This window comes from Lissotriton helveticus, chromosome 5_1 (assembly GCF_964261635.1).
Source record: "Lissotriton helveticus chromosome 5_1, aLisHel1.1, whole genome shotgun sequence".
In the NCBI taxonomy this organism is placed as follows: Eukaryota; Metazoa; Chordata; class Amphibia; order Caudata; family Salamandridae; genus Lissotriton; species Lissotriton helveticus.
The window spans coordinates 1,288,460,659-1,288,488,165 of NC_136065.1; the positions used below are offsets into that span (position 1 = coordinate 1,288,460,659).

General features: G+C 45.1%; 1 protein-coding gene across 1 annotated transcript in view; it reads left to right on the top strand.

Moving 5' to 3' along the window:
• PPFIA4 (PPFI scaffold protein A4) overlaps positions 1-27,507 on the top strand; it is a 1,997,086-nt gene that overhangs the window by 565,502 nt on the left and 1,404,077 nt on the right. The window contains exon 3 of the mRNA XM_078644121.1: positions 7,286-7,450. Within this exon, the coding sequence (XP_078500247.1) occupies positions 7,286-7,450 (165 nt within the window). The remainder of the gene's footprint in view (positions 1-7,285; positions 7,451-27,507) is intronic.

Here is a 27,507-nt window from a genome sequence, read left to right on the forward strand (position 1 = left end):
TGAACAATGCAGAGGATAAATGTGCGTTAAAAGGGCTACGCAGAGCCCACGATAGAGATGGAAAGTACATTGTTTTTACAAAAATCAACAAATCACAGTACCAATCCCTTCCGCCACCCCAAGAGAAAGAGAAAGGAAAGAGGAGGAAACCTGAAAAGAAGCACCCCCACCCTCTCCCGGTCCATTCCTTCAGGGTGACAGCCTACCAAGGGGGGTGCCGGTCATAAAACCATGAGGTCCGGTCAGCCTAACTGGAGGAGTCTGAAGTAGTCAGGCACAGGAGCTGTAAGTATCTCGGGCAAGACAGTTCACGAAATTCGGGTGTGAGCAAGGCGAGGAATGGCTGCCAGAGATCGCTAAAGGAGGTAAGAGAGATTTTTTCCACACCCAGTATGTGCCACAGACGCTTGTGCCAACTAGTATGTGCAGGGATGTGAGGTGTCTTCCAGTGAATCAATATGTTCAGAACGGCCGTGCCCAGTGCTATAGCTATCTGTTTCCCTCGTCTGGATTTCAGTGGGTAAGTAAGCGGGTTAGGTACCCCTAATAGGACATATGCGGGGAGTCTAGGAAATTCGGTGTTAAGGTATTTGTCGATGTCGTCAAGAATTTGCGTCCAGTCGGTCCAGAGGTGTTCGCAATCCCAAAGAAGGTGAACCATTGTACCCCTCCTCCTGCACCGCCTCCAACAGTCAGGGCTCAGTGTCTCGTCAGTTTGGTGTAGCCTCTCTGGTGTGTAGTACCAGTAATAAACAAGCTTAGTGAATGTCTCATAGAGGCCTACATATGTTGCTGTGTGGCGTGCTCTATAACATGCACCTTCCCATTCCTCAGGACTGAGAGTACGCTCGAGATCCCTCTCCCAGCGCGTACGACTGGATTGGTAAGTGTGGGTGTATTGAGACAAGAGCGTCTTGTACAAGTCTGGGATCGGCTTCTTGTCTGAGTCCCGTGTGATGAGCCACCGTTCATGGGGGGTGAGAAGCTGAGATGCCTGTGTGTGAATGCCAGGGTGAATAGCCCAATGTTGCACTTGTAAATAGTGCACGTGTTCAGATTCTGGGAAACCATAAGCCTCTCTGAGCTGCGAGAAGGGGATAATTTCCCCTTTAGTAAATAGGAGGCCTAAATCTCAGCAACCAGCTTCTCTCCACAACAAAAAGGACTGCGGACCTACCCCAGGGCTAAAATCTGGAGTATCAAACAGTGATGTAAGTGGAGATGGGAAAGTCGTCTGGCCATGGTGTATATTGGTCCGATCCCAAACTTTGAGCGTTGTGCGAGTCACCTGTGAGGCGTATAAGTTGGAGGGCCAATGGTGCTTCGGGTCGAAGGGAATTTTCATTAGGGATGTGCCCGCGACTGCATGGTCTTGGAAGTGCCAGTGTTTCTCGAATTCTGCCCGGCTCCATTAGACCAGGTGTCGGAATTGTGCAACGTGGTAGTAAAGCTAGTAGTAAAGCGTAAGGTCCGGGACCCCAAGGCTCCTTCGTGAGGGGGGAGAAAGCTAGCTAATCTTTTCATTCTCAGTTTGCGTCCTTGCCAGATAAATTAAGAGAGTTCAGATTGCACCTTGTGTTTCCAGCCGGTCAGGGGTGGAAGGGGGAGCGTCTGAAAGAGGTACAGAATTTTTGGGGAGAATGGTCATTTTGATATCCACCACGCGGCCTAGCCACAAATTCTTATATTGTTTCCATTTCCCCAGTTCGGTACGTATGTTAGCATGGAGTCGAGAGTAATTCGCTGTCCTCATGGCCGGTAGAGTCAGGACCAATTCGATGCCCAAATAAGGGACGACATCGTCTGACCAATGCAAGGGATGTCCGGCTTGAAGATTTGCCAGTTCCTGGGGTGACAGTGAGTGATTCAACGCGGTTAATTTCGTCAGGTTCAACCTAAACGCAAAGGCAGTCCCGAAGATGTCCAGCTCTCCTAGAAATGTCCCTAATGCTAACCCTGGGTTCGATAGGGTGATCAACACGTCATCTGTGTAGAGACTGAATGTGTGGATGTCCCCCCCGAAGCAGATGCCAGTAATCTGCAGATGGTCCCTGGCTCTCTGTGCCATGGGCTCTATGTAGAGGGCGAAGTGCAAGGGCGACAAGGGGCACTCCTGCCTTGTGCCTCTAGTGATAGGAAATGGGGTGGATGTATGCCTATTAACCTGGACGGTAGCTGCGGGAGAGCGGTAGCAGTTAAAAATGTGTGTCCGCATCTTTTCCCCCAGGCAGACCTGTTCGAGATAGGGCCAGTGGACCCGATCGAAGGCTTTCTCAGCATCTATGGCTAGAAGGATATAGTCCCCAGGGATGAGAGAGGCCTTCTTAATGAGATGTGTGATGCGTTTGGTGTTGTTGCTCGTTTGCCACTGCGGGATTAATCCAGCCTGATCGGGATCCACAAGTCCTGGCATATTAGGGGCAAGTCGACTGGCCAATATCCCAGTGTATAGCTTCAGATCTATGTTTAGGAGCGTGATAGGCCGGTATGACCCACAGTCAGTCTTGTCTTTCCCCGGTTTAGGAATAACGGCTATCGCCACTTCCAGCATGGAGGAGGGGATTGCCCTGGGAGCTGCGAAGGAGTTAAAGAGCGGGGTGAGCAGAGAGGTAAGCTTTGAGCAGAACTGCTTATAAAAGGCGCAGTGTAGCCATCGGGGCCCGGTGATTTGCTCAACTTGAGGCGGACAATGGCTGCTATGACTTCCATCGGTCTGACTCCCTCTCTATGTGGGCTACCTGTTTCGGCGTCAGGGTGGGAAGCCGAGCCCGTGCTAAGTACGTATCTATATCCGCCCTATCTAAACACTGCTCGTCATAAAGTTGGGGATAAAAATTGCAAAAAAACTCTACTATAGCAGCATCGTCTGAGTCGGAAATGCCAGCACAGTCCCTAATCTCCTGCACCCCTTGGCGCTGTCACACCTCCCTGAGCCTGTTTGCAAGTAAACAACCACACTTGTCCCCCCCGGTATAAAAGAAATGCCGCAGGCGCATCGCCGCATACTCCGCCTTATCACAGTCAAAGGGCGGCCAGTCGTGCCCGAGCCGTTGTTAACTGTCTCTATATGCGGGGAGCCCCAGTGCGCTGGTGCATCTGTTCCAGTTCCCTTACCCTCGGAGTCAGATCCCCTCTCTTCGCCGCGCATTCCGCGTTATCTGCGGAAGAAATGGCAATGACTTCTCCCCGAATGACTGCTCTGAGAGCCTTCCATTGGGTGGAAAGAGCTATGATGGGTCTGTCGTTGTGTGATAAATAATCCTTTAACGCGTGCTGTATCTGAACAACTGTGTCCGGTCGGTGTAGTAGTGTATCTCGGAAGCGCCAGTACCTGGTCGGGCGCCGGATCTAAGGGAGAGACAGGGCGACGGATTGTGGTCAGACAGGGCTGCCGCCAGTATGTCGGTGGAGAGCGTGGTGTCCCAGAAAGCCTTGGAACCCAAAAAGTAATCTAATCTGGCATACGTTTTGTGTGCGTTAGAGTAATAGGAGAATTTGTGTGTTCCAGGGTGGTGATGCCTCCATAAGTCTATGAGCCGAGATCATGTAGTCTGATGAGTCCCGAGGGCGAAAGGGTGCCAACCTGGCTTGTGCACTGTGCCAACCTATCACTATTATTATCAAATACCAAGTTGAGGTCTCCCCCTATTAGTATATGACGGTCCTAAGTGGCCATAGCGGAAGCAAGAGCCTCGTGTAAGAATCATTCCTGACCCTCATTAGGAGCATAGATAGACTGCACTGTGAACGAGAGGTCTCCAATGGTGAAATGGTAGGTGAGAAGCCTGCCTTTTTTCTCAACCCCTTTCTGCACTGCTTTACCCTGGAAAGACAGAGAAACTAGGATAGCTACCCCTGTCTTCAGAGTGGATTTGGAAGAAAAGAATTGTGTCGGGTAGATGCGTGACCTTAGTCGGTGACAATCCTTGGGAAGCAAGTGTGTCTCATGAAGGAGGCAAATATCGGCCCGTACTCTCCAGGTAGGAAAGGAGTGCCGTGCGTTTTATGGGGTTGTTGAGCCCTCTCACGTTAAGAGTGAGAACCTTGACTGAAGATGGTGACATTTAGCATCTCAAAGGTGGAGTAGCACCACTGAACAGCATCAGAGGAGCAAAAGTCCAGGAGGAGTCGACACAGGCTGACCCTCAACACCAACGTAGGATCATGGAAGCTACAATACCATAGGGACCAGGGACCCCAGAAGGAAAGAGAACAGAAGAGAAGAAGTGAAGAGAAGAATGGAGAAGAAACCCACAAAAAAGGAAAAAGGAAAAACAAGGTACTGAAAGTGCAAAAACAATTCTCCAGTTCGATCATTAGTCCGTCATCCAAGGATGAATGGGAAATGAAACCTACAGGGTTGCTGCGTGGCCGATGGCAGTCCAAGGCCCCTCTCCCCCAACCTGCTGAGAGATAATATAAAGATACATTGTCGTAGCCAGGTTCAGTCACGCAGTCAACGACTTAGCCAAGGCTTCCGGCAGAGCTTCAAGGATGGCCTGTTGTTCTTTCTTGGCCACCAGAGGGTCCGGTTCCTAGGCATGATGTCGCCCTCGCTGTCACCTCCATCGCGGTCGACCATCGTTGGACCCAGGATCTGAGTGTTCCCCCTCGCCTGTGTCATCTGGGATAGTGAGTCCCAGCAATTTGCTCGCTTCTGATAGAGAACAAAGCTGATAGAGCCTGCCATCATGGCGGAATTTCAGGCGGAACGGGTGCCCGCAAGAGTAGGAGATATTCTTTTGAGGCAGGGCCTCTGTGATAGGCCAGAAAGCTTTACGTTTCTCAAGAGTGATAGCCGCAAGATCCTGGTAGAGGACTGGCGATTGATTGCGAAAACTGATCAGGTGGAGCGATCTTGCCTTGCGTAACATTTCTTCTTTGGTGCGGAAGTGTTGCACGCATACTAAGATGTCCGCCGGGGGTGCCGTCGCCTTAGGAGGGCCCACTCGATGTGCACGGACCAGTTGAAGGTCAGAGTCCAAAGGGACGCCCAGGATGTGGTTGAAGAGTTCATGTACATATTTAAAGATGTTGTTGCGTCTTCGTTTGTGCAAACTCCCTGGATACTGATGTTGTAGCGGCGGAAGCGGTTGTCAAGATCCTCTAAGTGGGACTGAACATCTACTTGCTGCTCATGTATGCAGCATGCTTCCTGTTGCATAGTGGCTAGTTCAGTGTCCCGGCTGTCGCTCCTGTCCTCCAGGGATGCCACCCTCTTCCCTATGTCATCTACATCCTTGCAAATATCCTTAATCTCTGCCGCGAGATCGCGTTTCATGGTCTGGAGATCTTATCGTAGGGTGGCGAACAAGGACTCCAGGAACGCCCGCGTTACAGGAGCATCCGTGGAGGTGGCCATCTGTGGTGTTGCGTCCGGTCTTCTGGAATCAGCTGTTCCTCCGCTCTGTGCCCGGGCAAAGAAGATTTCTATCTTGTAGTTGATTTGTCCTTCCTATCCCGGGTGGAGGTCATGCTAAGGTCCTCCTATGTGATCAGCACTAGTCACCACCAACCAGGCTATGTGGCAGGTCACTGCAGTGTAATATCTCCCAACAGTAATGGCCGCAAAGACCCCACACCCGCGATGCAACTCATCCCCACTCCCTGTGCGTATCGCCACAGGGCGGTAGGTGGCAGCCCGGCAGTCCTTCAACAGCACCTCGAGACCTCCTCAGTTCTCGAACCAGGGCATTTTAGGGCTTTGCCCAGCAGGTATCAGAAAAGAAGTGGGGGAGCAGTGCTTTATCTCCACCCTCCCCGGATTGAAAACGGGGTTGCATAGATGGGGAGCCAGGTCAGGCCCTCGCAGTCGTGTAGCGGCAGCCGCTGGGCACAGGGTTCTCACAGGGTACTGCTCCAGCCTAAAATGTCCCAGGAGCGGGCGGTGAGTATCTTCCTCTGCGGTCGCGTGTTAGTGATGGCTGCTGTCGGCTTCCATGTGGGCTCATTCGTCACGGGACCAGTGCGGCCCAGGCGTACCAGGGAAGACATAAGGGAGGCCAAGCCACAGCGAGGGTAGGGAGCTAAAGGTGACTCACCGCCCGTCAATGTGGGGATCAGCTCCACTGCTCCGAGGGCCGATGTGACCCCCGATGTCGCGCTCTTCACTCCGCTGGTTCTGCAGCTCTATTGCGAGTCCACCATGGGCGGCGGAGTCACATTGGCGGGCCTCCGCAGCCCCACAAGATGGCGGTCGTTGCTCCATCGCGGATCTCCGCTAATCACTGCTGCCACCCCATGCCTCCCACAACGGCTAGCGGGGCCCCGGGTGCGCTCCACAAGCCCACCAGGGTGGCGATGTCACGTGGCGCGGGCCAAAGACCTCAGCCCCTGCGGTCGTGCCGACGTCCACTGCTCTCTCCACCTTGTCGCGCGGACCCGGCCCGGGAATGGAGCCATGCGCTCAGCTACAGGGACCCTCCCGGTCTCACCCGGTGAGTCGACTAAGGTGCTGGGGTCTCAGGGGCCGCAGTCCCGTCGCCTCCTGTGTAGTACAGGCTTGGGTTGGTGCTATAGAAACGGCGGATGGAGGAGAGAAGGTGAAACACGTCTCAACACTCCGCCATCTTGGCCACGCCCCCACCTGCACTTTAAAGAGAAACTTGAGAACCCCTTGCAGGCGGGTGCAGTGAGTGTCAATGTGACCCCTGATAGCAGCTCTCTTGAAGGGGGAAAAAGAATCCTATGTATCTCCCGCACATCCCCTTACAGGAAGGTGCAGTCACTCACTGCACCCGCCTGCAAGGGGATCTCTAATCCCCTTAAAAGTGCAGATGGGTTGCCATCTGTACAGTGACACAGGAGCGACTTTGATGCAACCGCTCTGTATTTTATTTGAATGTGTTGCCCCCCAGGCAGCACGAGTTCGTGGTTGCCTTGGGGGCAGTGCATTCAATGTAAACCGGCACACTATCCTTGGTAGGGCCGGGCTCTATCCCTGTTAGCGCCGGACGTTCCTTTTGAAAGGTGCGTCCAGTGCTAACAAGGAAAATGCACGGCATTGTGTAATATAGTCCCTGGTGTGGCTGCTTCGCTGTAGCAAACTATATGTTTTTACTACACTTTCGATTTGTTTTCTCTTTGTCCTTTGAGGGGACATTGCATATTATTTATTTCCAGAAATGCCAGGACATTGCACTTTCTAAATGTGTTTTCTTATATATCCTAATCACGGCAAGGCATGTTCTGACTGGATTTATCAACACCTGTGTTAATCTTAGTTGTTTAGAGGTTCATGTTTACTTTTTCAGATAAAGTAAAATGTTTTCTTTCTGTTACGCAGCTGTTGCTGGAACATCTCGAGTGCCTGGTCTCACGACATGAGCGGTCGCTGAGGATGACGGTGGTAAAACGTCAAGCGCAGTCCCCGTCAGGTGTGTCGAGTGAGGTGGAAGTTTTGAAGGCATTGAAGTCCCTCTTCGAACACCATAAAGCGCTAGATGAAAAGGTGAGTTGCCTGAGATGAGTTTGCCCCGGGCTCCATAGTATGTATATCTGCAAGAAGTTGTTTTGGGAAGTTTACTTTTCTTAACATCGCTCCACTACTGCATATCAGGTGTATACACAGCTGCATTCTGTCCTGAAATCATATTATATTCATTCATAAAGGTTGCTCATTAAACATTTCTGGCTGAAATAAGAGTGTAGGTTGTCTGCACTCCCAAAAATTATGAATGAGACTAAGGTCTGAAGACACAACCTTTCCATAGTCAAAGACAGACACCATATCTTTGTTATTCAGAAGTCATTAAATCTATTTGATGAATAGTTGTCAAGTTGTCAAAGCTTCAGCTTTTGATCAGACTCGACTGAGATTATTTGTTAGTAAGAATACGGGCCAGAGAAGAAGACTGAAATGAAAACATCTACAGATTAACTTATTCCAAGGACAGGAGAAAAACTTAAAAGTCATGAAAAGTGAGAGAAGCAAGTCCAAACCTCCAGCTGGTAAAGGTGAGAGTTGGTTCACAGAACGTTTACATTATGGGAAAAAAGAGTTCACTTGTACAAACACACTTATGGATTACATTCATACTTAAAGAAATGCGCCTTATTTCAATATCTTAAATGTTTAAGTATTTGAGTAACTCCAGACAGCAGCTTCTCAGAAGTACTCTTTGAGAAATCTATTAAAATGGAAATCTACACAAATTTTAGATATAAGCCTTCGACTATAGATGTACAGCACTGGGGGTTTTGGGGTTATAGACTCATATTGACTAACACACACAGGTGAGTGTATGCTACTGTTGTATAATTGTTCTTCCTCCAATATGGCTACCTGGTGTCAGTAGCCCTTTCTTTGTGTTCCTACCTTCCCAACCTCCCATAGTACCTAAGAGTGTTCTATCTTGTATGTGAAGGTTCCAGCCTTGGCAGTTGATGGTCTGGTCAGCTGTGAGGTTTAATGCTCTGCTGTGTATCTTAATAAATCTATCTTAATAACCTGAAGACGTGCCCTGCTACCTAACTAATCTACTTACAACAGCTACCTATTAATCATTTCACCATACAAAGCAATCTTGTACAAAGTAGTTTTTGTGCCCGTCTTATTTTTTTTCCAACTGACAGGATGTAGAATTGAATTTGAAATGGAATTAGAATAGCGTTTATATTTAGGTTTTCCATCATTATAGTAGTATTCAGTAGTACATTAGCATCCTATTTTGAAAAGAGATATCACACAATAATTATTGTTTAATACACAATTCAAACTTTCAGTCTCAAAAAATTATTGGTTGACCCTATGCGGTCAATATTCTACATTACACAAAAAAAGGTTTAAACAAAACTTTACATGACTCACATAACTGAACACCAGAGCAATATCCTATGTACAGTTTCTTAAAACTGTTTATTATGAAAACACGCCTTTTCTTTTTTATATATTCATTTTTATTTTACCCGCCACACCCCATGTTGGCAAAGCTTAGTAAACGAACTCCCACGGCGGAACATTGACTGGTATAGGCAACATTCTGCCAATATATTATAGTTCTTAAATTCCTCACATCTATGTGTGAAACCCACTTTTATTTAGAACTTAATATTGATATAAATGTTCTCAGTTAATCAAAATATCCCAAGTTTTTGCCCTTTAATATTTAGTCAATAGAGACAAACATTCAAATGTTTTATTCACGTTTATTGAAGCTATTGGAGATTTTCACTCATATTAATACTTTTCTTCAATAGCAAGAGATAGTTTTTAGACTGGTTTATAGCCTTGCCCCCAGCATAACCAGTCAAATTATCTTGCACAAAATAGTAACAACCTTATTAAATTACTTAGGCCAATTCTTGGTGCAGGTGCTGTTAGCTACATCTTTAGCTTGCTCCTACTGCATATGCTAAAATCTGGGGTACGTTCTCCTTTAAGGTACATCGTTTTAGTTTAAAACATCCTCTTTTAAACCTTATTACATCTCATCAAACATGGTGATCATCGTAAAAAGTTGCTCTAATGTTCTGGCATGATATTCCTAATTCCTTAAAGTTTTAACAGTGACTCGTAATATTGAAAGGTTTTCTGTATCAGTTTCCAACATTTCTAACAGTCAATGCATCCTACTTTAGTATGATACCATGCATACAGGTATTTAGCATTCGTTATTATGTTCACCCATTTGTTCTCTAATCTTGGTGTAAAACCATGGCAATAGCTTCGTCCTGCCCCTACATCTAAAGCATTAATGCAAAGCAGCAGAGATGCAAATTTACAACTCAGAAAAACACTGTTACATGTGTTCTAATATTGAGTATTACCTTTTACTTATATAACTGAACATTGAATGACTACTTTGCTCAATGAGGCTTGTATTTCTTTAACGCAATCATGGTTTTGCTTTAAATATAGTATCGTATGATATTTCTGTTATTTTAAAGCCTTACGTTTTCATCAGGTTAATCCTATCCTTGTCCCATCCTTGCCACTATTCTATAGGGAAGATTGTTGCCACAAATTTAGAAAAGTGCATGATCAGCTCAGCTGCACAGTTTGGCTAGTCCCTATATAAACAGAAAACAAACCGTAGAGAAGGGTCTGAGGGGAAAACTTTAAAGACCTGCTTGCATCCTATCCCCCAATCTAACTAGCAAAAACACACGAGGGATGCTAAGGGTCTAAGTGAAGCTAAAGAAATCTGCATACTCAAAAGTAGTGTGTAGAGGACTGGTCAGTATAAGGAGAGAAAAGAGAAAAGATAAAAGATACCCATCAGCCCACCCATTGGCGGAGTCTCATCATCTGTTTTTTTTTTGTAAACTGGTATCTACTAGGTACCTCGCTGTAGGTATAGTGAGGGATTCTAGTGTTAGATCCACCAGTGAGAGAGAACCAACAGGATGTGGTGGTAATGCTGAAGGGAAAAAGTTGCAGTGCTCTAAAAGTGTGTGGAAAAAATAGTGAAAAGTGGTGTTTAAGACTGCCTGTTATGGTGCCAAAGCTAAGACTTTATTAAGGGGGTTATCATAACGGCAAGACTAAAAGCAGAGTGATGATAGTGTGTCAACAAATACTACTATCAATAGATGGAACTATATGGTCGACATGTTTCAGCCTGACATGGCTTTCTTCAGGACCCGTTGGTATCACACTACTGCAACAGTGAAAAGTAAATAAACTTTAATAAACCATGCATAAAGGAACCTACCATTAGTGGAATACCATATGGTAGTCTAATAAAGTCATGGTTAAAAGAATTCTCTCCTGTAACAAAAGACCAAAATGTGTCCAAACAGATATTATAAATTGAGACAACAATACATATATGTATGTGTAGACATGTAGTAACATACGATTAATGTTCATTCTGCATCTTGCAAAAAATGACTCACCCCAAAAGTTGTATGGAGATGGCCTCACCTCGCCTGGCACTCGCTCAGGTTAAGAGGCCCCGCTCTAAGAAGATGGGAAAAATAACAAACAATTTGCGTATGTCATGATTGTAATTCCCAAATTTTATACCGTTTCTTAAAAATCACTCTGGTGTAGGGTGAACATGGGGAAAAAAGCGACTTCTGCATGCCCAAAAACTCAGTAGTCTCATGTTGGTAAATGAGACTCCAAAGATTAAACTGCTCTGATATTTAAAAACGTGACGAATTCCTTTGACTGGAAAAAGTGTGGAGCAAAGGTTTAGTGCCTCCATTGTATTTGATGATATATATATATATATAAGAATACAGCCGCGGGAGACTAGATAATGCCCTAAGAGATTACAGAAGGGCTTAGGTTGAAAAAACTTCTCTCACAGGGCAGACACGGACTGCCTTGCAGAAAGTTGTGAGTGAGAGCGGTATTCAGCCTAACGTACGCCGTAGAGCCATGTCCTCTAAATGCAAATGCAGAAACCTCATCGTTAGAAAAAGAGAGGGCGCCACCCACCTGTCCGTCGATATCTCCGGCTGCCTTCTGAGCCGAGGGGATGGTAACGGACAACGCGGCGCGGCCAGCTATATGGGAAGCATGCGGACCAGAGAGGAGACCGGAGACAAATAAGAGAACTCCTCATAATAGATGATTGGTTGTTTGGACGGGACGGAAACGGAAACGCCTAGTTCTTAAGATGTGTAGACTGGCGTGAGCATTTCGCGAGCCTAATGCCCTGATTGGTTGTTTCTCCAAACGGAAATGAAAGGGCGCAGACTTGTATCTATTGTGCTCAACTAGCTGTAAGGGAACGATGCGGACCGGAAAGGAGACAGGAAAGAAAACTCCTCTTGGTACGTGATTGGCTGTTTTAGGACCAAAGGGTTCGCATAATCTTTATCTCGTACGTGTGAGGGCGCTTGACTAGCCGTGTACGGTGATTGGTTGTTACCTAAAAGCGGAAGCTGAAACATGTCGACCATATAGTTCCATCTATGCCTTTATGATGACCCCCTTAATAAAGTCTTAGCTTTGGCACCATAACAGGCAATCTTAAACACCACTTTTCACTATTTTTTCCACATACTTTTTGAGCACTGCAACTTTTTCCCTTCAGCATTACCACCACATCCTGTTGGTTCTCTCTCACTGGTGGATCTAACACTAGAATCCCTCACTATACCTACAGCGAGGTACCTAGTAGATACCAGTTTACAAAAAAAAACCAGATGATGAGACTCCGCCAATGGGTGGGCTGATGGGTATCTTTTATCTTTTCTCTCCTTATACTGACCAGTCCTCTACACACTACTTTTGAGTATGCAGATTTATTTAGCTTCACTCAGACCCTTAGCATCCCTAGTCCCTATTTAACCCCTTCCATGCTGATGACAGCCCCCGGCAGTCATGCATCACGGTGGGCGTGTGCTAATGACGGCTGGGGGCCGTCATGAACTCGCCCACTCTTCAAAACGGCCGCACAGGCGCAGAATCGCGGCCGCGCCCAAGGGGTTAAAGACATTGATATTTTATTAAAAGAGTTGCAGAGCAAATGTTGCACAGTCTCTTGGTTACTGTTCACAACTTCCATGGGAACTCGAGGTGTAACAAGAGTTGAATCTCTGGAGGTTTATCACTGTCAGTTCAATCAATCATTTTAAAATCCCTACCCAATTATACAACTAACAATCTACAAAGTTCCAAGTCTACAAATGTACCATCCAAAATTTCTTGAAAGCAGCCTCTGCCTTTCTGGTCTTGCATGAGCTAGAGTGGGGGGGGAATAATGGCTACTATATATGTTACAAGAGAGTAAGTGTATTAGGCAACTTTAAACATACATATTAAAGACTTAATTTTTACCAATATCTTCTGTGCCCATTTGGCTTGTTATAGAGGGCAACAAGTCCCATGAATAATTGTTGGCATATGTTATTTCTGGTCAACAGCAAGATCCTACTGTTTGGTTGGATGGATCATTTGTGTTGTGTTAACTTTCCAGGTAGCAAATCAGGACATGGTTGCCATAGTGCTGAATTAGTTTCAGTCATTCTTGGAAGTGCAGATGGTGCTGCAGTGCAGGGCCCTGCAGGGCTCCCTTATTGTTGGCCATGATTTTAAATGTGTATATGCGCATCCTGTGTCAGATGCTATAATATTTGTTTACTTCCTGGCCCTGTCGTAGACCAAAGATATGTCTGACTTCATCTACAATGGAGTCAGACCCAAATCTCTTACTAGAATTATTGTAGCAGCTCTGTTAATCTTGACAATCTATTCTTGTCTTTATTCCGGTTTCTGATGGTATTTATTTCCATTGGCCGTCATCTGATTAATATTCTCCATCTTTAGTTGAAATTCTTTGGTGAAGTTACCCTTCTTTGCTTTGTTTGTCTGGGGTGTTTTGTATAATGAACTTCTTTGGAGAGCAGGGGAACGCTGTACAGGGTAAAGGCAGAGCTCATGATGGGGAGTGAACTATTTACTATGTAGTAATGCCAGAAAAAGATATATGTTCAGCTTTTCCTAAATTAAAAAAAGGGCAGTTGCTGATTTTTTGGAAACAAGCAGGTTGTTGTAGAACCTTAAGAATTCCAGTTTACAATCAAACATCCAAACATAACTCAGAATGATTTCATATTGTCTGATGTTAATGCTTATGGGTGGTATACAGACTGGCTTGAGAACTGAGATTGCTTCATAAAAGATGAAATTAAGAGTCTGATTTCAATGTCGGGTGGAAGCACACTGACTCAGTCCTGGGACTGACTGACACCCGGTTGGCGGTCCTGACTGGCCCATTACAATGTGACCGAACACTGTTCGGTCGCATGCTCCATTTTCTCAATGAGAGCTCATTTTACGGTCATAAACCGGCAGTAACACAAGCTCCCGTTGAGAAAAGGGAGGTGCAGTTTATCCCTGCACCCCATGCGGTGCCTGCCACAAGGTGCAGGGAACAACAGGGCCTCCAAACGGAGGCCGTGCACAAAAGGGGGCCTTGCTGGGGGCCCCCAAATATGCTTTCCGACATGGTTTTCATGTCGGACAGGCCGGCATGGAAGCCAAGGTTAAAAACCATGTAATCTCAAGGGCGGAAAGGCCCGCCCTTGAGATTATTGGCTGACTTCCAACTGGCCAACGGGCTCAGTGAGCCCTTCGGAAGCCAGCCAGAATGACCAGTGGGTTTACACTACAACCGCATCCATCAGAATGAGGTGGTCGGAAAGTAAACCGCAACGGCCCATTATGATGCCGCCCTCAAGGCTTTGACTCCAGGTCGGAGCCTTTATGGACCACATCGTAATCAGCCCCATAGTGTAACAGCTTGCTGATATGTTACCTAGCACTATACAAATTGCTTTTTTACCAGCAATTCAGAAGTTACATTCCTTGGATAACGTTGTACTTTATACTTAAGCTTTCAGGTTAAAAATGGAATCTACTGTTTTTTCTGCATTGCTATAGCTTTTCTGTATTGGCTCACTTACCTAAGTAGAGTTCATTTCCATTGAATTGCAGGGTATCATTTCTTATTTTGGGAATCTAATTGTACCATCTCCCACTCCTTTCGTCCATAATTACGTGTACTGTCAAAGGAACCATATTAATTACCTTAGGTTCAGCCTGCCCTACTGGAGAGTCATCAGAGTTGAGGAGCATATAAATTGTCTCTTTATATCTGTATCTTTACTAATATCTTTGTTCTCCCTTATTTCAGTAAAGTAAAATTTTTTACTCACTGCAAGCCTCCTGGCTCTTGAAAGCAGGGTTTCTATTAACACATGGGGTGAGATAATATATGCTGGCTAAAAGGACTACATCTGACTCTTATTATAATATTGTTTTGAAAAACAAGAAGGTGCATCTCATATGCGATATCTGTTATCAGTCTTAAGCAGCAAACATATCATTTTGACATCCTAAGGGAAAGTGAGGTCAGCATGAAAATCAGGCAGCACCTATTTTAAAAGTGCCCATGCTTGATTGCTGTTCTATTGGAGTTAAATGCTGTCTTCTCCTATGCACATTGTGAACTAAGCTTTCCATGAGATATTTTATTATTATGTTTACAGTTATATTTGGTAAGCTAATATGGTTGTATCTATCAAATGTACTTTACAGTAACCAAGGTTGCCTCATTACTCAAAAGGTAACCCAAAGTTTGCACCCTTAATGACTTTGGCCACAGTTTGAAAATGGTAAGCGTGGTAATGGGAAAAGGCCTACAATATTCCAGTTTTCTGTATGTCAAATGTGTAGAATAATCAAAGCTTATAAGGGGGCCGGGGTCACAAAATTGGAGATTTTTCTATTTAACATGAAATTGACCATGAAGTATTTCACTGCGAGCAACTCTAAAAAGGTTAACAAAAATCTCATAAAAACTTTGCAGGGTTGTAGTAGTATCAAGCTCCATTAGGTCCTTTCCATCATCTAGCGAATATTTATGTAGCAGTTCTTTAGTCAGTAAGCAAAAACTGAGGGTCCGATTAACAAAGCGACTTGTGACTCGTAAAGCCATGAGTGTCGAGTCTCAGTACCTGTGTGCGGAGAACTCTGCTCCGAGTGCTGAAACTCTGCACTCGTAACTTTACGAATCGTAAGTTCCATTGTGAATCGGGACCCGAGAATCTACTATGCATGCTCAAGTATTGCTTTGATCTGTAACGTTTGTGGCAAAGGCCAACACATTTGTGCCAGAACAGCTCATGAGCATAGCCACACATAACTTACATGTTTCCAAACGTCACTTGTTATGAAAACCAAACATCTCAATTCCTTAGCTGGCCCAACTGTCATGTGTAGCCCACACACATACAGGACACAACGTATGTTGGGTGCAAGAATCATGTCTCCTTCAGTTTTATTTTAGAATCACCATTGAAAGCTTGCTGAATCACTGTGTGGTCAAAACCTGCATCCTACCAGGCTCAACTATTCCATGTACCAAGCATACCTACAGGACAGAGCATATGCTGGATGCAAATTTCAAGCCTACTCCATTGATCATAAGCATCAAATTGAATACATTAACAAACTGTGCATGAGGGAAGTTGGTGCCCTGGAGGTTCCAGATCTCACACTCGCCACACTCATAAAGGCTACAACTTCAGCTGGCTGCAAAGCCAGAATCTAATATTTGTGAACATAACTAAAGACATAAATACACTTTGTGTGGGTAAAATCCATGCCCTGGCAGGCCTAAGGGCCTGATTACGAGTTGAGCGGTCCAGGAGCTGGCCCGTTCCAGGACCGCCAAACTCGACAGAGTAATCTCATGGTCTGGCGGGTGGTCCTTTGGCATTCCTGCAGGGGTACCTATTAAAAAGGCATCACAATGGGAACACAAAAGCGCTTTTCTGCATGGCATGGCATGGACTGTACAGTCAGTGCTGTGCAGGAAAGGGGGTGACTACACATGGGGGGCACAAAATGTGCCACCCTGCAGGCACTCCTTGGCCCGGAGGCAACAGGTGGCCCTATAGGGCCCTCTTTGTTTACTCACTGCCAGCCGTTTCATGGCGTGAGAACCGTCATGAGACTTCTGGCATTGAAGAAAGTTGTAATATTTTTGGTGGTGTCGCAGCAGAACCACTAAACATATTGCCACCAAGACCACCGCATCAACACCAGGGATAGCTGATCCCTGGCGGTTGCGTTGCTCCTATGGAGGTCCGACCGCAGTACTCGTAATACGGAATTCATACCACTGGTGCAGCAGTCTCCAACCGTCACTGCACCTCCACAGTGAGTTTGGCGGTCCTATGGACCGCCAAACTCGTAATTTGGCCCTAAACATCACCCATACTGCATACAAGAAGTTTCAGCTTTATTGGCTGTACATGGATGGAAACTGCATTTCAAGAACAGAAATGGGTAAATGAATGCAAGCTGCTAAGTATTATCATGCATTGGCATAGAGGAATGTATTATAATGTATGATAAGATGTCATGCCCACCACCAGGGACCGGGGGAAACATCCTTCACCATTTATCATGCATCATTTATAAGGGATGCCTTTACCACACCTATACCTTTACCATGCATGTCTATATATATATATATATATAAATATATGTTCACTGAAAAATCAAAAGTTAAGGAAAACAAAGGTTAAAGGGTTGTTATAGTCAATTGAAACTGTCAGTTAAAGCATACTGTTTGAAATTAACGAAACCACTGGAATCCACCAGTTCTAGTTATCTCAAGTAACTGACTTTAACTTGTGCCCAAAATTAACTATACCTCGTGCCCCCACCATGCACAGTGTTGTCATGACTGATGTAATTTCAGATGTTGCAGTGATGTTATCAGTGATGTCCTTGAACATGATCTTATATTAAAAAATACACATTGACACTGACAATAAAACATCTCTGATACTTTGAGTATTGCATGCTAGTAAATAAGATTGACAACACAATAGCAAAAGCTGATATGAGAGCATTTCGGAAATTGAAGTGCTGTGACAATTAGTGATTTGTAACTTGCCAGACTCCACTCCACCAGCTATTCCTGTTAAGCCCTCAGACTGCAGGATGGCTAATACCTTCTTCTACCAGGGAAACAGCTGTAATGGGGCAATGGGAGGACCAGCGCTCTGGGTCTCCAAGTGTTGACTTTGAATTTGGGACATTGGCCATAATGGTGATACTCGAGACGGCAGAGGGTGTCTGACCGGAATATGTTTTCTTAGTGTTGATGGCTATTGCACATCATTACCGGCAACGATATCCTTTTACCTTCATCAAGCGAGTGCGCATGAGCGAGGGATTAGTATGCCCAATTGATACACATGCGCGGTGGCGCCGCCATGCTGCACATGCGCATTGAGTCATAATGCTGAGAGGTTTCACCGGTTATTTAAACCGCCGTTCTCCTGACCCGAACCTTTAATTGTTGCGGTTTGCCGCCTGTATTTCTTTTCGGCAAGCCTCCGGTCGAGTCAGGGTTAGGTGCACAAGAGGCAGCACCCATATAAAATTGTAAGTACATTCTAGATACTTGTTAAAAGCCAACAACCTTTACCTATTGACTATATGGGACCCTTGTGGTTCACGTCCTGTTATATGTCCTGGCTTGTTTCCATAGCCCGACCATACGTGGGTGTCCTTCTGACTTTACGATCGGATGAGCACTCGTAACGAGTCCTTGGTAAGCATGCTGATGGTTATATACTTATTCCACATGTAGATAGTGCTGCCGATTTCAGTACATTACATTACTGTCACATTGTTGCCATCCGCTATCAAAATCCCTAAGCTTAGTCTAGGTGCTGTACTTTACCACTTAAAATATCAATCTAGCCTATGGCTTTTTTGAACAGCGACCCCCGCCCCTTTTTGGACTGGTCCCGTGTGTCTGCTTATATTTTCTGTTTGGAAGGATGTGTGCATAAAAATGACATTCTGTGAAGCTTAAGATGTCATCGATGCGCACTTGTGGTTTACTTTGTTTTTCCTTTTCCTAGGTGTTACCCAGGAGCGGCTTCCATGTAGCAGCTGTAACCACTCTGAGGGTATACAGACCCGCCCTGGCTGAGTTAAGAGGGTTCTCATTTTAATCTTTACTTAATATAGCACGTACACTACACTGTTTTTTTATTACTGTGGTCCTGAAGAAGCGCCAATGACCTCCGGGCAACAGAGGCGCGAAACATGTTGGCCTTGACTTTTGATACCTAGGCCGAATGGGCCCTTTTGGGTCAGTCATTTTTTATAAGTATCACGTGCACATAAATTGATTTACCCTCCTTTTACCCAATCCCCACACACCCGCATGCATCATCCGGCAATCCAAAAAAAGATCTCCGACAAAGTGACCCTTCGGGGGACCCGTAGGGAATTGCAGCGCCGGCCCTACGAGGAGCAAACGCCCGATGATGAAGCATGACACCCCCCGGGGTGTGTGAGGGCAACAGAGGATGTAGAATTATTTCCCCTCACATTAGGACTTTTTTACACCTAGGATTACTTTAATCTACCTCTTTTCTTTGTTTTAAAAAAATGGGTGACTGTCAGCACCCTGATACATGGGTGACTTTTGCACCCCTGTTGGTGACTTTTTGCACCTTGACACATGGATGACTTTTGCACCCTTGCCGGTGACTATTTGCACCTTGATCCATGGGTGACTTTTGCACCCTGATCTAGGAACTTTGTCCTCCTGTTGATTAATAGACTTATATTAGGAGCATGGACACTGGACCTTTATAGCTCCTTGGTCCCCCCTTTTTTGTTCAACACACTTTACCCCTCAGGTCGTTCCACCTCTTTCTAATTTCCTCCTTTGTGTACAGGGTGGTACCTACAGCGTTCACTCACTCGACTATCCTGTCCCACATTTCCCTTTTCCTACTGAGAGGAATATGCTGGACTTGGGCTTCAAACAGCTGTGGCTCTACTCCTATGAATTCATCCACCATAACTGACAACTCAGCCTCTGAAAAACTTAGATTTATTCTGACCTAACAGAAGTGTAGATTCAAGTGAGTGACAATGACAAAAAAAACAGGGGAAACAGAAACAAATGCAGCAAAAGGGCTGCCTTATCTGAACAAAAAAGTGTGGTGTCTGCCTTGCTGTGCTACAGTGGATAGGCAACGGATCAAGGCCTGGTATGGGGTGTGTTTTATAATGTGATTTGCAGGCGTATCCACTGGCACATTGGATATCAGCTGTGTTGTTATGGTATCTATCCAATGACCACTGTTCTGGTACTTTGCTGAGAGCATACTGTGACGGCCTACCGCTGTCAAGGAATTGCCGCGAGAGAGGACCGTCAGTACAACTGTGTTTTCATAATCGGCTCAGCAGAAAGCCGGGGCCCGATGGCGATGGAGTATGCATTGTCAGCACTGTAGTCCACCACAGTCCAGGCAGAACTCCGTTGATGGCGGTTCAAGCTGCCCTATTAGCTTTGTCAATGCTTGTTTGTTGTGGCACTTTGGCACTGTATGCCTGCCACAGAAGCACCAATTCGAAGATGATGTAGTGCCCGGTGTGCACATTGCAGACAACTTGCCATAGTAAGAAAAGTCTTCCAATCTAATGGCAACCAAGTGTGTAAATAGAAAGAGAGGAGGCCTGAAGCCCTGGGTAATAATTGTTTCTTTTCAAATATTTACATCTGAAAATGCTATAGGGTAATGCTAACATTATTGGGCAAACCCTAAGGCCAAGGCCTAAAGTCACCTGAACCACAGTAGACAATGGCAGAAATGGGATCTCCAAAAACTCCTATCTGTATATCTGTATGAATATATGTATGTTGTGTGCTTTGTTACAGTGCTTAAATTGTAAACGAATAAGTATCGAGGCTTAGACTTTATCTCAGAAGACTGCAGCCAGAGTCATGGAATGTTGGAGTGCTTAATACAAAGACTGCGAAGATTCTACCCCAAGCCCCTTTAATCCACCACCAGACACTCCCTGCCTCTATATCTCACTCGTGCAGGTTCCTTTTCATCCTTACTTTCTCTCTCTCTTTGTCATTATTTTTCTGTTTTTCTCTTCCTCGTTTTTTCCCCTTTTGTGTTTTTTCTCTGAGGCTCTGATTCAAAGTTTGCGAGGTAAAATAAATGCTGGTCCCCTAAAATCAGTGCTGGTGGTTGTGGGCTTCACCTGCGACAGCTACCTCAGATGAAGCACTGGCAGCACAGTCTGTTGCCTCTAGGTCTCAAACGGGGGAATCACTGTGAGGGAGGCAGCAATGGGATGGCCCAACGGCTGCACATGGCAGAAACAGAGCTTTCTAGGGCTACAAATTAACCCCTTCGATGCGGTGGGGGGGGAGGGGGGGGGCGACTGAACCCCGCCCACAGATTAGAATTCCAGCACCGCGGCAGAATTTGCACCGCAGCCAAGGTGTTAAAACCGTTCACAGGACATGCATGCTGTTATGGTTCCCACTCCAATCTAATCTACTGGTATTGTTTGCAAATAATAGCATTTTGTGGGTTTTCACATGAGTTTTGTATTGCAGGATAAAAAATGTGAGATTACACTTTCACTGCACGTTTTGTTTTCTAAAAAATGTAATTAATATATAGAACATGCTCTGTCTTCAAAGCTATTAAAGAGAGCCGCCATTGTGCAACTACTTCATTTAAATAAAAGCTGTAATGCATTTTAATGTTGTCTTGTTTGGGCTAGAAACCTAGAAGAAGAAAAAACAAAGGGATCTGAATTAAATACCTTTTTCTCTTTTGGAAAATAGTACAAATGGCTTTGTGTCTGTTAAACTACATAGTACATTGGTTTTCTTTGTTTGCTATTTCAAATTCAAAAACGTATCATTTCAGCAGATGAGTGTGTATATAATTTTTTCTTAACATGGATTTGAAATAATTATTCGACTATAAATGACTCTACTCAGACAAACTGCGATGTAAATGTGAAAAAGCAATTATAGGAAAAGGCACGGGCTTCCTTTTGCACCCTTGCACAATCATTCTGTTTCTTTAAATCCGTAAACACACACACACCTACCTTTGCAAATTGTACAGAGCCATGGTTGCCACAACTGCCTGATGTAGGTGCCTGTGCCTTCGCTTTGCCAAATATGGAAGTCTTGAAGCAAGCAGCAAGGGTCCCGCACCAATAATGCTCTTTGTCTTGAACACAACGATGAAGACAGAATATGACCAGCCAATTTTATTTCTAGGCACAGGCAGCGAGGCGTGCGTATTTTTAATTTGCTCTTCATTAAGTTCATTGTGTTGCGATATGTCTTCACAGGCTAGCCCACCCTGGTCCAGGCAGGATGACCCTGCATCTTCACGTAAGGGATGTCAGCTTGGCTTCTTGTTACGCAGGCCATCATGTAAAATCGACTAAACATGATGGCCTGCGTAACAAGAAGCCAAGCTGACATCCCTTACGTGAAGATGCAGGGTCATCCTGCCTGGACCAGGGTGGGCTAGCCTGTGAAGACATACCAGGCAGCCACCTTGAAGGACACGTGCATTTATTTTTAATAATTATCGGGCCAGCCACCCACGGAAGAAAAGTTTTATAGCCACGTCCCTGTGAAATAACTAATAAGTGCCGGAGCTGAGCACCGGAAACCACTGGCACAAATTAAACACTGCTGTATGAAATTGACTATGACTGTATGTATTGACTAGGGGGATATGTATTTCATTCTGCCGCAATTTCTCTTTTAAACAAAGGGTGTGTTTTTTATGTAGACTTGCTCTTCTTTGCCAGTATCCACATCATTCGCTATTAGAAGGATATAGGCTCCGGCCTACAGCCTTTGAGCTCGATGCACTCAGTGGAATGCCAATAATTGTTGTTTTTAGGACTGATATAAATAATTTCTTAGAATATTCTTTTTTTATTGGTGTGCTTGGAGGTCTATGGTTTGTATTGCCTAATTGGCATGAGATCAAACAAATAAAACATACAATACACATGCCTACCAAGTATCACGCATCAGGTGTGACGCTCACGCATTTCAGTGTGGAGGACCACATCACCGCCCTGAAATGCATTGTCACGCATTTATGGCACTCTGAAACTTTGGCTAGGCAGGGTGCCAGCGCGCGCTGCCGAAGGCGCCTGTGCACCGGCTCTGCTGCTCCGAGACCTGCTGCCAGCAGCTGCTCAGTGCTGGGATCAGTAAGTTAATAGTTAACGTTGATTGTCTGCTCTCAGCTCTGGAGTGACTGAGAGTGCTACAATGTAAAATGTAAAATGTCTGCCCAGCCAGCCTGTCGTACCTGGCTACAGATATTTCCTGCTGCGCCGCGCAGCTTTGACACTGCTGCTGCAAATTACCGAGAACACGAAGGACGGGGCCGACCCTCAGCAGTGGTTGCTTGCTACTGGCTGTGGTACACTATCTGGGGCCCCGGGATTATAATCCAGATGTGACCCGTAGTGCCTCGTGACAATATGATTGTGTGCTGTGCATTGCATGGTATGCGATGACATTATTTCTTACCAGTCAGTCAACGCTGGCTGTAGGTGACCCGTAAAATGACTTGTAAATTAATACAGCGAATTGCAGAATTGTAATTTTGCTGGATTTGGCTGAAAACATATTAAACAAGATGTATCTTTTGCAAATTCAAGAGTTGGTGGCAGAAGAAACAGTTCCCTCATATAACAAACCAGATTTCGAAGTGAGTGAATTCCCCATCTTAATTCTGAGGCCCTGTTGGTGTATCTAGGGATGTCTGCTCTGGATCCTGCCCTTCACTGTACCAGTGATGAATTTGGCCCAGTATGCAAGATGCTTAAAAAAAGTATGTATAGAGAAAAGTTGCTATTTGTGATTTCGCCTGGTGATTCAGGCCTAGCTATCGAATTTCACAACGATTTGTGGGTCTTTGTTTTTGTTGACCTAAGGCTGAGCGTGGAAATTTTAGAGCATAACCCCACTAAAAAAAGGGTTAAAGAGGGATGTGTCCTTGTCCTGTTGGTTTTTAAAAAGTTTATACTGTAGACTTGTTAGTTGCCTCAATCTAAGCACATAAACGTTCTTCAATGTTTGGAAGATCGCACAGTCCCTCAGACTGTCACAGATATAGATATTATCTTTATGGACTGGACCCTTGCAGCCTGCAACGTTCACTCATTTTGTTAAGTACATTTTATTGCCATTATACAATCTTTTTCTTCATGACTTTAATAAAGGAGTCTGGCAAGGTACAACATGTTTATTGAACTAATGGCTGAATGTGGTTTCTTGGGAGTTGTATTTAATATGAGTTTCTAATGGGTATCTTTGCTTGCATCGTGAGCTTTGTACATTAACTTCCACGTGCAGCTTAATTTGTTTGTCTCTGATAATTTCCCTTGTGGACATTATGTTGACAACTTCCTTCGAGGCCGCAGTGGGATTTTAAGGCTTAAAATAATCATTTCACAATGTGGAAACCAGGGTTAGGAGGAGGGCTTCATCTCTCAAGCAGTCACCGTCCACTGATGGCGAGGACTGACCTGATATGTGCCTCCAGGACTTTGATAAAGTAAGATGAGCTGAGATGTTACTACCAATCCAAGATCTCTTGCTGATATTCTGCTTCTAGTTAAGGATCAATGTTGTAAGCCTCGTTGTGCAGTTCCGAACATGAAGAAGTAATGGAGACACTGTGGAACCAAACATCATTAAATAGGTCTTCAAAGTGAATTTAGTACATTAATCTAAGTCACAGTTACAGGGGGAACAGCGCCTACTGTTTCTGCTAGAAGGAACTAAATCTGTGTTGTTTGATTTCACATAGAAATGTGTGATTTGCATCTGGCCCACCCCCATGTGTAAGCATGTAGCAATTTCCTGAAATTACAATCTGGCTAGACTTGGACTTTGACAGTGAGAGGTGCTTTGTTTCATGAACAGGAAGTGCCTCCTATGTTAATTGTAAGTGGTGACCTGCTTCGGCACTTCCTGTTGAACTTCCCTGATCTATATTAATTTATAGAATTGTTACTTTGCCAGAGGAGTAAGCACTATTTAAAATGATTGATTCACTTGCACTGTTGGCAGAGGGTTCAATGTTTATCACCTGTTTTGGAATTGATCATTTGTTAAAATACTTGTGAGCAAAATTGAATTGAGAATTTGATCGAATGTTAATTAAATGTAAATTAAACTGTATGTTGTTTCAATTTGTTTTTGTTTTTTAACCGTTGAACGCAGCGCAAATTGATAAGTGGGTGATGTTAAGACGGACCCCGGCCGTCCTCCGCACACGCCCACTGTGACGTCGGACGGCCGGGGGCCGTCCGAGGCATGGAACGGGTTGAAGTATCTTTATTGGCATTTTGCAAATTTTGTAATACATTTCGTATATAGAGGCAAAGCAATTTTAAATTCAAAGAATTCAATGGCAGCAACAATACAGAACTGAAATAAATTTACATAGATCCAAAAGGAGAATCCAATTAACAATGTACTGTTCGTTGGACCCAGAGGGGTGTTGCATAGCACAATGTCCTGCAGAAATCTGTCGCCTCCAGATTTAGACCAGTGTCCTCAGTACAAACTTTTGAGCTTGATTATACACAGTTTGAGAGTACCCACCAACAGATTCGCGTATCAGTATAACATCTTTGATTTCCAAATTGTTACTTCAATTGTTTAAAACCAATTCCAACAAAGTGAAAACATAAGGAACCAATTAACTCAACTTTAAACAAAAAAATAAAAAAGAAGGAAAAGCAAAAAAAGGCCTTATGCAGAGGTGGGAACCATATCTTAGACATCAGTACAAGTGTGTGGTGAAGACCCAATATGAGAGTCACAGAAAGAGGTAGGCAGTACAATACGGGGAAGGGGTCCACATCTGCAGGTAAATCTGCCCAATCCTGGACGCAAGTGGCCAGCAAGTAATCCCCCAATCCCCCATATATTATTTTGACAACAAGAAATGTCAGCTCCCTAAACTCGTCAAAGATGCAATAAGTGATGCAGTCTAAATCCCATCTGGTTGTCGACCGGGGCCTGAGTCTGTGTCTGAGCCCGTCAGGGGAATAGACCCAGAATACACGTCTGTAGTATGAAAGATAATTCTCTGCACAGCACTGCTGCTAGCTTACCAAGCACTGCCTACCAAAAAGGCCGCTGAACTCCACAATCCCAGACCATATGGCGGAAGTCCGCGTCCGGGTGGGAGCATCAGGGACAGGAACGAACCCCTCCCCCATATGTCACATTGAGACGATGTGGGGTCATATAAGCCATATGTGTGTAGTTAAACTGTATATATTTAAGAAGTCCGTTACAAGAGATTTTCTTGGGGTAGTGCAAAGCCCTCTGCCATGCTTCGTCCGTTAAAACCCTGCCCCCAGTCTCATCCCATTTGGCACGCAGCTGAACCAAGGGACGAACAAATGCCTCCTGAGGTGGCACATAAAACCACTTCACTACATGCCCCGCTGTCCCAAGCGGTAACAAGGCGTCTCCAGCTCGTTTCTACCGGCTCGCCATAACTGCGCAAAAGTACGAGTCAGGGCCTCATAATGCAGGAATTGGCCCGGGGGCAGACCGCAATCCTCCATAAGGTTGTCAAATCAGAGTAGAGACTTGTCTAGGACACAGTCCCCAACAGCATCCAGCCCGACATCCGACCAGGGGGCCAGCTGCTCATTTTTGAAGACAGACTGGGGGGTGCCATGTGGCAGACCCACAAGAGGCAACATAGGGGTGTAACTAGCGGCCTGCCGTCCTCTGCCCTGGCATCTCCGCCAGGCTTGAAAGGCTGTACACTGCAGCAAAGAACCTTATGGGGTGGGCATCTTTGGTAACAGTAATCGTGTCATTACTAAGCGAGGGCGGGAGTCCGGGAATGACAAGAACGTACTGTCTATCCATTGCACCAGGCGCTGCAGTTGACCAGCCAACATGTAATATTCAAAGTTCGGCACTCCCAATCCGCCCTCAAAAATGGGCCACTGCAATGTTGTAAGGCACACCCTAGGGCGTCCACCACCCCACTCCAGATCCTGTAACAGAGCATTCAGGAGGCGAAACCAACCGCTAAGCATAAGGACCAGGAGATTGATGAAGTAGTATAACAAGCGTGGGAGCATAACCATTTTAGATAGGGAAACCCGGGACATTACCAGCAATCGCAATGTATGCCAAAAATAAACACACAGACGTAACGAGCGCACCGCTCTACCAAGGTTACCTTCTTGCAAATCATCAAACAAATGGAAAATATGTATACCCAGCTCCTAGAACGTATTCTGGGCCCATCCGATGTCAGCCATCAGAGCGTCCGGTCTAGGGAGAGGGCCCGCCACCGGGAACAAATACGTCTTTGCTCTGTTAACCCGCAGACCTGATAAGCCCGCCAAGTCGTCCAGTATTTGCAAGGCCATCGAGGTGCCCACTACGCCGTACGTTGTTTCAATTTGATTATGTACAAGATGCATGTTTATATTTGGGTGCAAATTTGTTTTTCTTTTTGTTATCAATGAGTCTGTGGTTTCATTGTGTCTCTCGAATGAACAATATTTAACCTGCAAAAAGTACTTGCTTTGTGCACATTATGCTTTCTTGGTTCAAACCCACTGTTTAGCTCCTAAACCTTCAGCAAATCATATTCAGCTGTAAATAAGATATATGTTTCTGCTGATCAGAAATAGAGTTGGAATACAGCCAGGAGGGGATTGGAAGGTGTGACTTATGAGAAGAGACGTGTGGCCTGGAAAAAGGATTAAGGGGGACATGACCCAGTTTTTACGCTCTAGCTTTTGAAAGGAAGCAAATGTGGACTGCACAGATCTGTTCGGCTGCTTGACAAAATATTCAGCATTGGATGCAGCCATTGCTTGCAAGAGTCCCAGAGGCATTGTTCGTTTTGACAAAGTAGAAAATGTAACTTTTTTTCTGAGGAAAGCAGTGTTCTATGGTAATTTGCAAAGGTGCACCTCTGGCAAGTTTAAACAAAACACATAATATACGTATCAGCCTCTATAAATAAATGTACATAGAATAAGCTACCAGTTTTGTCACTTCCTACCCTCCTTCCCACGCCCACACGCCCACTAGCCGTGCTGGAATTCTCCTCTGGTTCATCTCCACATCAAACTTCATACTTCGCTTCAGCAAATCATTCACTTCTACTCAAAGGAACCATCCAAGAAAGCATCCATCTGCCACTCTTCACGGA